Source organism: Pararge aegeria, chromosome Z (assembly GCF_905163445.1).
Source record: "Pararge aegeria chromosome Z, ilParAegt1.1, whole genome shotgun sequence".
Lineage (NCBI taxonomy): Eukaryota > Metazoa > Arthropoda > Insecta > Lepidoptera > Nymphalidae > Pararge > Pararge aegeria.
In genome coordinates this window covers 19,278,716-19,294,825 of record NC_053208.1, presented here as the reverse complement: position 1 = coordinate 19,294,825, position 16,110 = coordinate 19,278,716, and the positions used below count along the sequence as shown (strand labels likewise).

The 16,110-nt window shown below is 36.4% G+C and overlaps 1 protein-coding gene across 1 annotated transcript; it reads left to right on the top strand.

The window, feature by feature from the left end:
- The first annotated feature begins 393 nt into the window (after nucleotides 1-393).
- On the top strand, nucleotides 394-15,390 carry LOC120636504 (peroxiredoxin-6). The gene is made up of 5 exons (XM_039908012.1): nucleotides 394-630; nucleotides 1,836-2,011; nucleotides 2,389-2,590; nucleotides 2,987-3,059; nucleotides 15,136-15,390. Exons 1-5 carry the CDS (start codon nucleotides 545-547, stop codon nucleotides 15,268-15,270), a joined length of 672 nt encoding a protein of 223 aa, XP_039763946.1. The 5' UTR covers nucleotides 394-544; the 3' UTR covers nucleotides 15,271-15,390.
- Nucleotides 15,391-16,110: the final 720 nt, after the last annotated feature.

Sequence of the window (16,110 nt, the reverse complement as noted above, 5' to 3'; positions counted from 1 at the left end):
GGCTTGTAGGAATATATCGATAGAATTCATATATTTTTATTAATACATAACTATAACCTAAAATAAACTATTTAATTTGTTATAGTTATGTATTAATAAAAATTATATTTTAGAGATATATTTTTGGCTGCATTTATTTTATCGGTATAGAAAATTAAACATTGAAAATGTATCATGTACCTACGATAAATTGATAAAAACGTTAAATTATTTGACAACATTGGCAGAAAGAATATATACGACGCTAGTCCGTAGCTTAATTTGTTTAAGCTCTCAGTAGTTTAAACTCGCGTATATGTATTATCATTGAGTTGCTCGTGAAATCGATAAAAAGTGTTTGAAACTGATTGGATTTATGCTCACTGCTCTGTATATCAAATGTCAAATAAAGTTGTCTACTGTCAAAACTTTTAAATTAAGAATTACCGAAGGTTTTTTCTGAAGTTTAGCTGAATTCTTTTTTTCAGTTAGCCGGCATGTGCTCTCGTTGAAGAATTTGGAATTATTTAATAAAATAACAAAAACAGCTTATATTCTGTTTATAATGTTGCTCCTCGGAGATATTTTTCCTAACTTTAGCGCAAATACCACAGAGGGGAAAATAGATTTTCACGAATGGCTTGGTGACTCGTAAGTATCCAAATTATTTAAATAATAATGAGGAAATAATTATGCAGATGTTGATATTTTACACAACTTCATTGAGTACTTCCATACTCCGTAACATAAATATTAAGTTTGTTTTAATATTTGAATGACTAGTTTCGTGTTAGTATTTTTGAGAAAAAAAACATAGATTTTAAAAAAAATTAAAAAACAGATTGTAATTAAAATTAAAAATTATATGTAAATTGCCCAAGTTGTTTATAAAGAGTTATAAAAATCTTGTTAATTTTTTTCTCTTACTATCTGTTCTCCCCCTATTTTCATTATGGCTATGTCAATACTAATTTCAATTCCTTTGGATACTTGCGGATAAAAAATATATACATACACCCTCTAAGATAAATCAAACATGTATAAATTTCAAAACAACCTGTGAATGACATTCCAAGGTTGCAAAAATTAAAATACAGAATCAAAATTTTTATATTTCTTTTTACAACCTTTTATTAAACTTAATTTTATCAAACAAAACCAATGCAAAGTTGATTTCACGTCTGTCAAAATCACTACATCAACCCTAATTATTGTCTCACTGCTGACCTCAGACCGGTGTTCATATAGGATAGATGGTTAAAGGGCCCCACCATGTCACTAGTATGGCACTTCCCCCTCATTTTTAAACATATGTAACTGAGTGTTCTTATCTTATCTATAGATTTGGTAAGTAGGTATTTACAAAGTTTACACAATTTGTCTGAAAATGTATTTACACATCTGCCACCTGCCAAAAGGTGTACAAATAAGTCAGTAAGAAGTATTCACTATTACATGGTAATTATAACACTGAAATAGGTGTTTCAAAATACAAATACATCTTGAGCATATCAAGGAATTGTACATATGATATAAAGTAGATTTTAAACATTTGTAACCAGAACTGTACCATACAGACTGGGACTTGAAGCTGAGATGGTTATGTCCAACTAGCATTGTAAGTATGGCACTTTCATAGATTGTTACATATTTGCCCTGTTAGCAGTGGCAATCTTGGGGCCATGAAATTATAGTGGAAAGCTTTAATTTGTTGAGTTGAGAGTAAAGCTGGCATTTTTTTTTTGCAAAGAATTAGTCTGGTCATTCAGCCAAAATTGCAGCCAGGTTTTCTGGCCTGTAATTTATGACAAATGAGGTTTTTGATTTATTTTATCATAGATTTTCTTTTGTTTTAGGTGGGGTATACTTTTCTCACATCCATCAGACTTCACTCCAGTCTGCACAACCGAGCTTGCAAAAGTGATAAAGTTGTTGCCTGAATTTGTAAAGCGCAATGTTAAAGTTGTTGGATTATCATGTGATTCAGTAGCATCTCATATAGAATGGTGTAAAGACATTAAAAGTTATGCAGGTAAGCAAAAAAGTTGCGGGATATTAACAGTCTTTTAATATCTAATGAAGTCTGATATTATGCTAATGATAAGTTACTATACAAGAGGTTGGATCCAGATACTCATGCTATGAATACTACCATAAAAAACTTAGCAACTATTGCTGGAACTGAGACATTATAGGGCAAAAATGCATCACTGGAAAAAACACTATTACAACTCACAAACCAGATTCAAGATAAAAAAAATCACAGACTAGAAATTTTATATGTAGTAACATTTTGGAATTTCTTTTTACTTTGTTTTTTGAGTATCTGAGTTTGATGGAAGAACTTAATTCCACGCAGGGTTGTGAAAATCAGCTCATTTTGATCTATATTTTACTGATTTGTCCTAGGTTGCTCTGTACAAGAGTTATTTCCATACCCAATAGTAGAAGACAAGGATAGAAACATTGCCAATAAATTGGGTATGATTGACAAAGATGAGCTGGACACCGCAGGGATACCTTTGACTGCTCGTGCAGTTTATGTTGTGGACCCTAACAAGAAATTTAGACTGTCATTGCTCTATCCTGCTACAACTGGTCGTAATTTCGAGTGAGTAAATCTTTTATAAGTGTGGACAAAATATTAAGTACATGTTTAATCATTGTAAATCAATGCATCACCTTGCGAGCTAGTTTATCGCGGCGATAGATGCGCTTGCCATCAAATGTTATTTACATATAACCCAATAGAGGCAATCTCCACACAACGATAATTATCTGTAAAGAATCACCTGCTGCTATCCAGTACCCTGTTTGCGATTACTGTATGTTGTACTTGGGCAGTAAGTTTTGTTTGTGACTTTACCCTACTAATCTCATCCTCACATCTAAGAGAAATACGACGATATTTAAAAATCCATCAACAATCACTAGAGGTACATTTGCAAAACACGTTACTGTAGTTAGCTGTTTATCCAACTATAATAGTTAAAACGTTTTGTTTCAGTGAGATCCTGCGTATCATAGATTCATTGCAACTGACTGACAAAGCCAAAGTAGCAACACCTGCAAACTGGAAGGTAAGAATATGAGATTAGACTACTGTTCAATGTGCATAACTAAAAAAAGGTAAATATATTAACCATTAAACCGCAAGGCATTGTAATAATCAGCACTGGAAGGGTTAGGTTTAAAGATATATATTCATAAACACAACACTTGACACTTGACATGGAATCAAGATATTGTTAGGCGTTTGATATCCCTAGACACGAATTAGGCACTTTAGTTTACTTAACTTGGATAAATCAATAGCTGGAAGTAATAAAATACAAGAATTTTTAGACAAAATCAAATTTCGCGCTAGGTTTCAGAATTATAAGGTGTCAAAGTTATGCAACATAAGTGAATTGTCTGAAAAGTATAGTTTATCGTCAATTTAAGTCTAGTATTAAAAATTCTAGTTGAAAGCCACAGGTGGTAAGGGAAAAACCGCATTATTAGCCTCGCAATTTCATCCTCGTTAATTATGGATCGTAGCGTGTTCGCTTTCTTTGCCGGGTTACACGCCGCTCAACCCTTATAAACGGGCAAAGCACGCAATAATATTTTTTCAAATATGACTGGTAGTTTTATCGATTATAGCATGTAATCGATAAATCTACCAGCCCTATTATATTAGGTTGGGGAAAGTTTCTTCGCATTTTTTAAGAAAATTCAAAACATTTTTCAATGTAGTTAATTTACATTTAACTAGAGTATGTAGGTACCATTTTGTTCAATAACTTTATGCCATCTTGTAGGTAAGGACATATTTTGATAAATCCTCATTAATCTGTGGTCGAAGTAATAGATAATGGCTACACTATGGATTTCCATCCTCCATTTTTTATATTTCCGCATCCTTATCTGCCCGCATCACGCCGCCAATTAGTTGCACACCTATATCCGCGGCAAACGCACGTCAATCTTCCGCTCAATAAAACCACATGGTCGGCCGGCCAAAGAACCTTATACTGGACGATTAATAGTATTTAAACCTACATCAGTGCTTTAGTGTTTAGTGATAACCTGTGAAACCTTGTGAAGTGACGAGAAATCAAGAGAACTGCATTACGACGAACTGTAAGTCCACGTGCAAATACTTTTCTGTCCAACCCTAGTTATCCCTTGTTCTATATCCTTTAAAGCCATAGTTTAAACATTAAAAAGGGGAAAAGAATCCAGCAAAACCTAAAATATACAGTCCACTAAATTCACAAAGAAAATAAATACCATTTTATGGTGATGATTCCCCGAAAGTAAAAATGGCGTCACCATAAAATTTGGTCCTTCGAGCCGGATTTCATAAAAAATATTTGATCACTTCCATAGAATTTCATAAATTTTAGTCATTCGATCCGAAGATCGGCCGATTCGATTTAAATTCATAATTTTAGGATTTAAATTATCGTTAATCATTACATTCTATGACTTTAAAGTTCGGAATTATTATTAGTCTATGCAACTTAAAGTACGCCATATTGTAGGTATTCACTAGTTCAGTTTGTAAGTTTAATACCGCTAAGATATTGTCTACATAATAGATTTAACGTTTTGTTTACTAAGTAAAGAAGTACTAAGTATTTTATAATTATATATCTCTTTTCCGCACCGCTTGCTTAGTATTTCTATATAGTTTTACCCCGCTACTTAGTATTAAAAACGGATGAATCGTAGGTAAAGATATCTATTTCAAACGCATCATACCTACCAAACAATGCGCTCGGCCGCAGTCGTTTTTGTCGCTCGCTGCATTCAAGGTCACGCATGACCTCTAACTTGTTAATTGTTATACCTAGTTCTTTGCCCGGTTTAGTTTTTAAAATAGCATTATAACGCTTTTATTTAACCGCTCGCGTCTATAAAGGGGTTGTGTGTTTATTATTATAAGACTGCAACTACTTTATATATTTTACGCATTTCTTGACGCATTTGCAAACACATATACACCTTTTTTATTATATTTTTATTTTTATAACTCGGTTTACTCCTTCAGAATGAATAAACCAGAGTCGGTTTCTTCACCAAGTCCATATAGCAAGGAAGAATGTAAGTTACGGTTGTTGGAAGGCAAACGGGACGTTATATTTGCTCGTATGCAAAGAATGTTTGACACCGCTATTCAAGTCGAATCGGACAGCAGTAAGCTGCCTTCTTTATTGTCTCAGGCTTCAAACATAGACACTTTACGCAAAGAGTTTGAGTTAAATTTAGATTTATTCAATGAGGCGCAGTTAATGTTGAATCCAAAGGCTATGATTAATTACCAATCGTGGACTTCATTTGAAGAAATGTTTTGCTATGTCAAACAAATAATGGAGCGTCACTCTAATGTTAATAATACGAGTTCAGAGAATGACAGCGCACGTCCTATCTCTAGTTTTCCTAAATTAAAATCCCATCTTCCGCCTATAGACTTAATGGAGTTTGACGGTCAGTTAACTAAATTTCCTTTGTTCTACCAGCAGTTTAAAAACATGATACATGATAATCCTAACTTAACCAATAATGAAAAGGTATTTTATTTAGTTGGTAGGTTAAAAGGGAAAGCCGCATCTGTATGTGCAGGATTGCCAGCCACCGCAGAAAATTATCCTATTATTTGGGAGGCGTTAATACAAAAATACGACGATCCGCGTTCGTTAGCCTGCGCTTATTTAAACCAATTATTGCAATTTAAACCGCTTGCTAGTACTAATGCTAACTCATTAGATAGCTTTATAAATACATTTAATTCTTCAGTAGAAGCTCTCAAACAATTAAAAATCGATCTTACTGATTTTATATTCTTTCACTTAGCCACGCTTAAATTAGATGCTGATACAGTTAAAATGTTTGAGATAATAAATCGCAAAAAACAAATTCCTACCTATAGGAGTCTTATAGAATTTGTGAAGGAACAGAATAAAGTAATGTCGCGCTCTCTTAATAAAGGATTAGAATTACCTCAAAATAGATATAAGGGGAATTCGATTCCGAAGCCTTCTACCAAAAGTTTTGTAAGTACAGAAACTGTAAATACTTTAAATAGTGCAGCTTGCAGTTTGTGTAAAATTGGTCAACACACACATCTTTATTCTTGCCCTGCATTTATGAAGTTGTCTCCGCATGAGCGGCATTTACATGTAAAAAATAATAACTTTTGTAACCGATGTTTATCGACTCATCATAAAACTTTAAACTGCTCTTCTCAGCGAAACTGTAAAAGGTGCTCATCGGCATCACATCATACTGAATTGCATTTTGAACGCAACAATTACAACGCTAAAGATTTATTACCTAAAACGTCCAAATCTAACATAGGTAAACCGCCCTCATCTCCTAACGCAATTAATTCGCCTCGCGTGTCATCAGTTATTACTGAGGCACCTTCGACAAGCTCCTCTAGTGAAAATACACTAAATAAAAATAATTTTATATCTCAGACCACAAATACCACTTTGGTATGTAACGTATCATATGATTGTTTAGAACGCGTCACAACAACCACTTTGTTAGGTACTGCGAAAATAAGAGTGTATGACAAAAATAATTGTGCACATCTTATAAGATGCCTAGTGGATCCCGCATCGCAAAGAGATTACGTTTCAATTAGTTGCTGTGAAAAATATTCGCTACCTATTAGCTTTCAGAGTCGTTTTTCTGAAGTTCAAGGCATCGGCGGAGTATCGCAAAAAATAATTGGTGTTTCAGAATTTACGTTTAAATCTCGTTTTAATGACGCGAATGAATACTCAATATGCCCTCTTGTAGTTGAGCGAATCACTTCTCAACTGCCTGACTCTCATGTAGACATCACAGCCATTGATGGTCTTATTAAAAATTTACCTCTGGCTGATGATGATTTCGCAGAACCTGGTACAATTGATATATTACTAGGGGTAAATGTGTATCGCAAAATAGCAATGGCTGATAAAATAAATGGTTATGAAAATATGCCTTCCGCATTTGAAACCTCTTTGGGTTATATAATTATGGGCGATGCACCTATTTTATCTAAACCTAATAATTCCCGCGCTTTGTGTTTTTTCACGAGTGAACCTTTAGATAAAATGTTAGAGAGATTTTGGACAATAGAAGAGCCTCCTTCCCGCAAATTCTTAAGTCCTGATGAACAAAGGTGTGAGGACATATATACGGCTTCCACTGTACGCCAACAGGACGGAGCATATTCGGTAGATCTTCCCTTTAAAGAAGATCCTAATTTATTAGGTGATTCGTATTTTACCGCAAAGAAGCGTTTTCTCAATCTGGAAAAACGATTCATTAGAGATCCCGAACTTCATATTAGATATAATGAAGTTATTAAGGATTACCTTGATAAGGGTATCCTCAAACGCTTACCACCTGATGAACCTGCTTCACCAGGTTATATCTTAGCGCATCATCCAGTGATACGCGAAGACAAGAGTACCAAGGTACGAATCGTACTAGATGGTTCTTGTCCCACTGATTATTCTCTTCTTAAAATAGAAGAACCCTCCGCAAATAGGAAATTATCTTTAAATGATATTTTGTATACTGGTTGCAATTTGCAAGCAGACATATTTAACATTCTTTTGAATGTCCGCATTTTCCGCATCGCATTTTTTGCTGACGTCCGACAAATGTATTTGTCTATATATGTCAATTCTCCGCACCGCAAATATCAACGCATTATTTATCGATCTTCACCAAAGGACCCACTTGAAATGTATGAATTTACTCGAGTGACTTTTGGTCTCCGCTCATCGCCCTTTTTGGCATTACGCACACTGCGCCAGCTGGCTAGTGACGAGCGCCAGCAATGGCCTCTCGCTGCATCAGTGGTTGAGAGAGACGTCTACATGGACGACCTAGCTTCTTCCGCCTCATCTCTAGATGAAGCGGTAAAGATAGCTCAAGAGTTGATACAACTGTTTAAGGCTGGTGGATTTGACTTAGTGAAATGGACCAGCAATTCGACTGAATTGCTCGGACACATTCCTTCATTTCACCGCCAATCTGAGTCGATCTCTCTTGACACTGATGACTCTTTTAAGATTCTTGGTCTTCATTGGCTTCCCGCATCTGATGAATTTATTTTTAGAGTTTCGCAACCGCAAGGTGATTGTACCAAAAGAGCTATACTTTCAGCTACCGCGCGTCTTTATGACGTTCTAGGTCTTGTTGGTCCAGTCATTTTATTCGCTAAATTACTCATAAAGGAGTTATGGCTTCTAAAAATAGGATGGGACGAGTGTCCCCCTCAACACATATGTGAAAGATGGCAAAATTATATAATTGAACTGCCTATTATTCAGAATCTTAAGTATCCTCGTCATGTTGGAATAGAAGACACTTCTGAAATTTATCTTCTCGCATTCTCTGACGCTAGTGAGCAAGCATTTGGCTCTGTTTTATACTTATACGTTAAAAACAGAAATCAAAGGCCTATAATTACACTTATTTGCTCTAAATCCCGCGTAGCACCGGTAAAACCAACGGTCACGCTAGCTAGGTTAGAGTTAAATGGAATAGTATTGCTTGCTCGACTTGTAAATTCAGTATATAATATATTGTCAACCCGCATAAAAATAAAGGAAGTACTCGCGTTTTCTGATTCAGAAGTCGCCCTTTGTTGGGCACTCTCTTCGCCACACAGGTTTAATACATATGTGGCTAACCGCATCTCTCAAATTCATACGCTATTGACATCAATTAAGGTGAACTTTTATCACATACCTGGTGTTCAAAACCCCGCGGACTGTGTGTCTCGTGGCCTTATGCCCACACAGTTTTCAAAACACGACCTTTGGTTTAAGGGTCCCCCATGGTTGTCTTTATCTTCAGAAGAGTGGCCCATAATAAAGTTTTCCTCTCATCAGGTTTCTTCATTACCTGAGGAGAAAACTACAACGCACTTAATAATATCGCACGATGAATATACAATTATAAAGCTTAGATCTAAATGTTCTTCTTGGACTAAATTTCTTCACGCCACGATTTATGTACTCAGATTCATGAAAAAACTTCCACGCAGAGATATTATTACAGCTGAAGATATCAATGCAGCTGAATTACTGATAATTCGCACAATACAACGCTCAGTCTTTCAGACTGATATTGACAACATTAAAAATAATAAACCATGTTCGTCAAAATTACGAAAATTATTTCCTTTTGTTTCTGAGGACATTCTTCGGGTGGGTGGACGTCTTGCTTACTCGTCGTTAGATTACTCGCATAAACACCCAATTTTATTACCCAAGAAGGGACACATAATAGATCTGTTAATTGATCACTATCATCGTAATCATTCACACGCTGGCCCTCAATTGCTTCTGTCTATATTGAGACAAAAATATTGGATATTATCCGCTCGTTGTGTGGTACGTCAACGCATACATAAGTGCAATGCATGTTTTAGGCATAATCCTAAGCCTACATTTCCACTTATGTCTGACCTTCCTAAGTGTAGGATAGAGAAAAGTAAGGCATTCCTACACACAGGTGTAGATTACGCTGGACCTCTCTATATCACATTGACTAGGAAACGCGGCATACGTAGTCAGAAGGCATATATATGCCTATTTGTTTGTTTGGTTACAAAGGCGGTTCATATAGAGCTAGCCTCTGATCTGAGTTCCTCCGCCTTCTTAAATTGTTTTAAAAGATTCCAGGCCAGGAGAGGAAATTGCGAAGTCCTGTACTCAGACCAAGGGACCAATTTCGTTTCATCCAAGGCTTATTTGAATGAGTTACATACCTTTTTAAAGTCAGAAGATTATTATAAGAACTTTAGTTCCGAATTAGCTAAATATCGTATAGATTGGAAACTTAATGCACCAACTGCAAGCCATTTTGGAGGAGTCTGGGAGAGTAATATTAAAAGTGTTAAAACTCTACTTTTTCGCGTAATCGGCAAACAAATTCTGACATACGAGGAAATGCTTACTGTACTTAATGAAATTGAGGCTGTACTTAACAGTCGACCTCTGTATGTTTTAAGTTCAGATCCCTCTGAACCCTCCGCGCTAACGCCTTCGCATTTTCTTTCAACCGTACCTTTGGAATTCATTCCAGCTCCAGACGTAACTGGAGAACGCGCTGGTCTTTTGTCTAGATTTTCTTTATTGGATTCTCTGGTTCAGTCATTCTGGAAGAGATTCAGAACGGAGTATCTGCACAATTTGCAAGTGCGTCAAAAGTGGAACACTCCCACGAATCCGCTTACAATAGGGACTGTTGTGATAGTTATTGTACAAAACGCGCCGCCCTTACAGTGGCCACTTGGGGTCATTACTAAGGTGCTACCTGGCAAAGATGGAGTTGTCCGCGTAGTTCAAATAAAAACTAAGAACGGGACTTATATCCGGCCTATCGTTAAGTTATGTCCGCTGCCAACTCAATAATTTTTATCACTAGTTCTCATTTAATCTTATTATGCTTTAGTTAATTTATTTTATTTTTCTTTACGCATTACTCTTATATAGTATACTTACAATATTAGGTCGTATTATAAGTTGCAATTATGTTTATATCCGTTTTATGAAGGGTTCCTTCATGTCCGGGGGGATGCTTGATAAATCCTCATTAATCTGTGGTCGAAGTAATAGATAATGGCTACACTATGGATTTCCATCCTCCATTTTTTATATTTCCGCATCCTTATCTGCCCGCATCACGCCGCCAATTAGTTGCACACCTATATCCGCGGCAAACGCACGTCAATCTTCCGCTCAATAAAACCACATGGTCGGCCGGCCAAAGAACCTTATACTGGACGATTAATAGTATTTAAACCTACATCAGTGCTTTAGTGTTTAGTGATAACCTGTGAAACCTTGTGAAGTGACGAGAAATCAAGAGAACTGCATTACGACGAACTGTAAGTCCACGTGCAAATACTTTTCTGTCCAACCCTAGTTATCCCTTGTTCTATATCCTTTAAAGCCATAGTTTAAACATTAAAAAGGGGAAAAGAATCCAGCAAAACCTAAAATATACAGTCCACTAAATTCACAAAGAAAATAAATACCATTTTATGGTGATGATTCCCCGAAAGTAAAAATGGCGTCACCACCTATTGCTATAGAAATTTTTGGGCTTCTGATCAAACCGCGACAAGTAGTTTTGGCAGTCCTCTCGTGATGATAACCCGACACTGCCTAAAGAATTCTTAAGAGATGTTGTTAAAGTGTCCAAAATGGGCGCGGCTTGCGGCTTAATGCTTAATTCGATCCGGTGTGTCTAATTGCAGCATCATCATCCTTAGCCTATTAATTCCCGTGACTCTGGTCGGGACACGTTTTTCTCATAGGAGAAAGGTTTTTAGAGCGTACACCCACAACGCTGCTCCGATGCTTTGACGATTATTATTGTCTATTGTGAATGTTAATAACCGGAACCGAAGTCTTAACGTCCTCTCAGAAGTATGGAGCTGGTGGGCTCTTGAAAATATCATAATAGATAATACCCAACAATGTTTAGTTTGGCAAGGACATCAAACCCACAGTTTGTGATCACTAGTCGAAAATGGTAATCACTAGGCAGCTCGTAATAGCTTTGGGCATCACCAACAGGTATCGGAATTTAATATCATTGTTTTTAACGTTCGCCTTCTGTAGGGGAGCACAGTTTGTCGGTCATAAATCATACCTACAAGAGGTACTAGGTTATATTTGATAGAAAAAAAAGAAACTTCTAAAACGTGTACCGTGGTACGAATGTATTTATTATTAAGTAACAAAAATCGGCAGGAAGTCGATACATTTATTTATAGACCAGATAAACTTATTTAGCAGTACTTATTATTTAGCATTATTACGTTATTGAGAGAATCTAGGGTGTATCTTAAGTTGTATTCACATTAAACTTATAGGTACCTACGTGTCGTAACGGCATCAGCTCTCATCAGTTGCCCGCGACTTTGTACGCGTTTATTTTGGGTCTCTGGGTAACAAACAAACAGAGACGCTTTCGCATTTATAATATAAAATGTGAATGTTATAGTCCACCATTCCGCACTGAGCCAGCATGGTGGACAACGACCTAAACCCTTCTTATTGTGGGTGGAGACCCGTGCCCTCTAGAGGGCCGGTAATGGGTTGATATGATGTTGATTACGAGGGTATGAATCTCATAAACTAGAGGTACCTCCCCATTCGTCTTTTTATTTATACACGAGCGGTTCCTAGCGACTTCAAATAAGTTTTCCACACTGGATTTCATCTACTTTTCTACACAATAAACCCCGTGCCATTGCGTCGCATCGCCCGCCAGCGCTTTTATTTTATTAAGATTGAGTTGCCGCGTGTTATATAATTAACTATAACTTTATGGCTCACGATATACGCATGTTCCAATGCTTTAGTCGGTGTTGAGTCGATATGCTTTGTGGCGACATCACCCCTAGTGCTCTTTCCATTTTCATTGCATTGCATGTTGGAACCGGAGGTGTGCATAGTACTTGAACTACGGGCCACGAAAAACCGTCTGTATAATTTCTAGAGACGCAATTCTTATTTTTTTTTTCAATCCACTAAAAGCTTACCGTTAGTTATTAACGGAAATCCCGAAGATGATAACGAGCTAACCTGCATTACTAGAGGAAATGACAAAATATTTACAGTTGCATCCACCCCACAAGTGGACACAATATTCCTGAGTAGCCATGGGCAAGAGCCATATTTCTCCACGGGGAAATGACAAAATATTTACTGTTGCACCCCACAATGGGACACAATATTCAAATAAATTCAAATTCATTTATTTCAAGTAGGCCTACTTTATAAGCACTTTTGAAACGTCAAGTATGTGTATTTGTAGTGACTCTACCACCGGTTCGGAAAGCAGATTCTACCAAGAAGAGCCGGCAAGAAACTCAGTAGTTGCTCTTTTCCAACATCAACATTTACAATCATTTTTCTATCTTGCGGGAGATGGAATATAATTGTTATAATAAACGGAGGTAAACTTGTCTTTTTCACTGTTGCGATGCTTTGGCCAGTGTACGACTAATATTTATATCTTGTCAGTGGATATAATGGGGGGGATAACATTTTATCTTCTGCATATGCTCGCAGCCGTCCTGCTTATGACGGATTATGGACAGCAGCGTCCTCTGCGCTTCTAAGCCCTACTGCGATCACCAACCGTCTGCCCGGCGTTGTGGTTACGGGCAAACCCTACCGTTGAGACAGGCCTTTAGTTAGTTGTTGCTGGTGTTATTATGCACGCCGTGCTGTAAGGGGTACGGCTGTTATATTAAAACCGTACACCTTATCAGTTACCATGCGTCATCGTACCGGAACGCTTATTCTCTTGACTGCACGGTTTTTTCGGTGGGGACAGGACCCGGCACCAGACGAAAGTTCAAGCAACAGAGGTAATTTCAAAGATCAAATCTAATAAAGACCAACCAAATCTTTATCTTGTTAATATTATCAATCTTAGAACATCCTGTATATTTTTTCCGCTGTTACTAGTTTGACCGACATACAAAGGACATAATGTAACTGAACATATAAATCAGGTTGACTAAACCAAGTAGGTATGTACTAATGAATTCTGTTTCCGCTGGCTCTATTGAAAATGTATAGATTTTTTTTATCTCCACAAGGTTTCTCTTAATTTGCATGAACGTTTACTTTTTTGTGTAATTTTATCTTATATATGTCTTACCAAATATCCTGTGAAACCCACTGTCGTTTTTTTGAAGGAAACCAATAATTGTGGAGAATGCTATTTACCGGGACACATTTAGTGTGACAACACGGTTCCAGCTTCCAATATTTTTTTTATTTACTTATCCGAATACCAAAAAGTTACTATTTTACTATTTTAGACAACGTATTTTTAACGCTGGCAAAAAGTGCACCAGATTCCGAACCTGAAATAATATAAAATAGTTTTATTTTCACTAATTATTGTTTTAAATTTTTTTAATATGAGTGTCTTTTATTTTCATTTTATTTTAACCTCTTAATTTTGTATGTGGCACCCCGACCTCAAATAAAGTAATTTTATTTATTACTAGCTGTTGCCCGCGACTTCGTCTGCGTCTGTCCTGTTTTTGTTTTTTGATGTAGTTGTAGTTCTAAAAAAAATTAAAGTATTCAGTATCGCTAAGCCTTAAATGAGGGGTTTGCTCTATCTCCAACCACATTCATCAGATCTACACAAAGTTTGGGCAAAATAAAATACATATTATAACATCTATAGTATAAAAATATTTTTTTAAATCGGTTATAATTTGTTATTTTCTGAATACAATAACTTTTCGTCCTTAGAATCTTATAAAGACGGAATATTTATTTTTTATTTTTCGCTACCAGTTCTTGACTGCAATCTCACCGTGTGGTAAATGATGATACTGTCTTAAATGATAATTTACTAGGAAGTAATATTAAACCCACACTTATTCATTTTTACGCGGCATCATACCGGGGCTGTATTTCGTTTAGCAGCACGACCAACCAGGTATGATGGTAACGAACCACAACCAAAACCTCTCACCGTACCTCCTTGGAACTCCTGCGTAATCCGTAATATCCGTCCATGACTATGGAAGGAAACTCCTTCCGAGTGACGTAGAGAGTCGGCTGAACAGATCCAGAAAAGAGGTAAACATACCTCTTTTCTGATTTTATTGCCTCTTTTGCTCCATATGTGATGAAACTATGTCGATCATTCTGTATGTTATGTTGTCTGTAGTTCAGATATTAGAACACGTGATTGGAGCGTCTTCTGAATAGATCGACGTTACGGTTGTGAGAGTAGGAGCTCGCTTTAATCACTATAGGATTTTATCGTTTCCTTTCCCAATAAGTATATTTTTTGAAATGGTTATTCTAAACTGTGACGCAAACACGATGGGATGTTATATGTTTGACGCGTCTGCATGTGTGTGTCGGTTCAAAGTGGTCGCCACCACTGAAAGGCCGATTGGATATTTATTCACAACTCCCTCAATTTCAAATAAAAGGGCTTGACTATTATTAAATATTTTTTTGTAATATTAAGCTGTCGGTTATAACAGTATTCAACCATGCGTAGAAAGTTTCATTCCAAAACAAAAAGGGCGCCAAAAATTTATTTTATTACCTACCTAGTATTAGTAAAGAGGTTATAGTTTTGGAATTTATCTTGTAGATGGGTGACGATTGTATGGTGCTGCCCACAGTACAGGACGATGAAGTTGCCAAGAACTTTCCACAGGGAGTAACTGTTGTGCCTTTGCCATCGGGGAAGAACTATCTCAGGAAGACTACGTGCCCAAAAGTGTGATATTTAGGTTAAAATTTATTTGTTTCATAAGTTCTAAGAGTTATTTTGTAAAATGTGATGAAAAGTGTCACTCACTTGTTATGTTTTCAAATAAAGAACTGATAATATTTCGTTAACTACGTTAAATCTTTTTTATTATTCCCTAAGTTTTCTAAGGCTGCATCTCTGCGTGTATCTCGACTAGTAATATTGGATTGGATGGCATGGCATGGCACGTCGCGATATAGATATTCGTGGAGATGCAGCCCAAGCTCTCAATTGGTTTAAGCCACACTCCTACGAAATTTGCGCGGTTTTTCGGAGGATGTTCTCCTTCACCTTGCAAGTGATTGCTTAAAACGCACAAGACTTTGAAAGTCTTGAGCCCCCCGGATATTAAAGCCGAAGTCCTAACCACTAGACCTGTACCGTGTATTATTAGTAAAGATTAATATAAACAGATGCAGTGTTTTAATGTATAGAGATTAGAGGTATATTTATATCATCATGTCAGGTCAACATATTGATTATGGACATATTTGGTAAATGATTAGTCACCTTATTTAAATAACGCAACAAATAAGGAACATCTACGATATTTCATTAAGAACCCAAATAAAACTCGTTCTCGCTTGTAAATACTCTGCGCCAAAGCGGTTGACTCGAGAAAATGAAGATCAGATTCAAATTAGTTGTTGAACAATTCACACATATTTTTATTGTTTTTTAGTGTTGATATTAAAGATAATAAACGTTAAGTCAACGTTAAGTTAATCTGCAAAATTTGTATGGAGGTGTCAAATCAAGACTTGGTCGTCCATATAAAATGACAGTTCAACGCTATTGCCGTTGGTGTATGTA

Excerpts from the sequence above, each read along its gene's own strand:
- LOC120636504 (XM_039908012.1), top strand. The coding sequence starts at position 545 with ATGTTGCTCCTCGGAGATATTTTTCCTAACTTTAGCGCAAATACCACA. Across the intron at positions 631-1,835 it reads CACGAATGGCTTGGTGACTC|GTGGGGTATACTTTTCTCAC; the intron begins GTAAGTATCCAA and ends CTTTTGTTTTAG. Across the intron at positions 3,060-15,135 it reads CAACACCTGCAAACTGGAAG|ATGGGTGACGATTGTATGGT; the intron begins GTAAGAATATGA and ends TTTATCTTGTAG.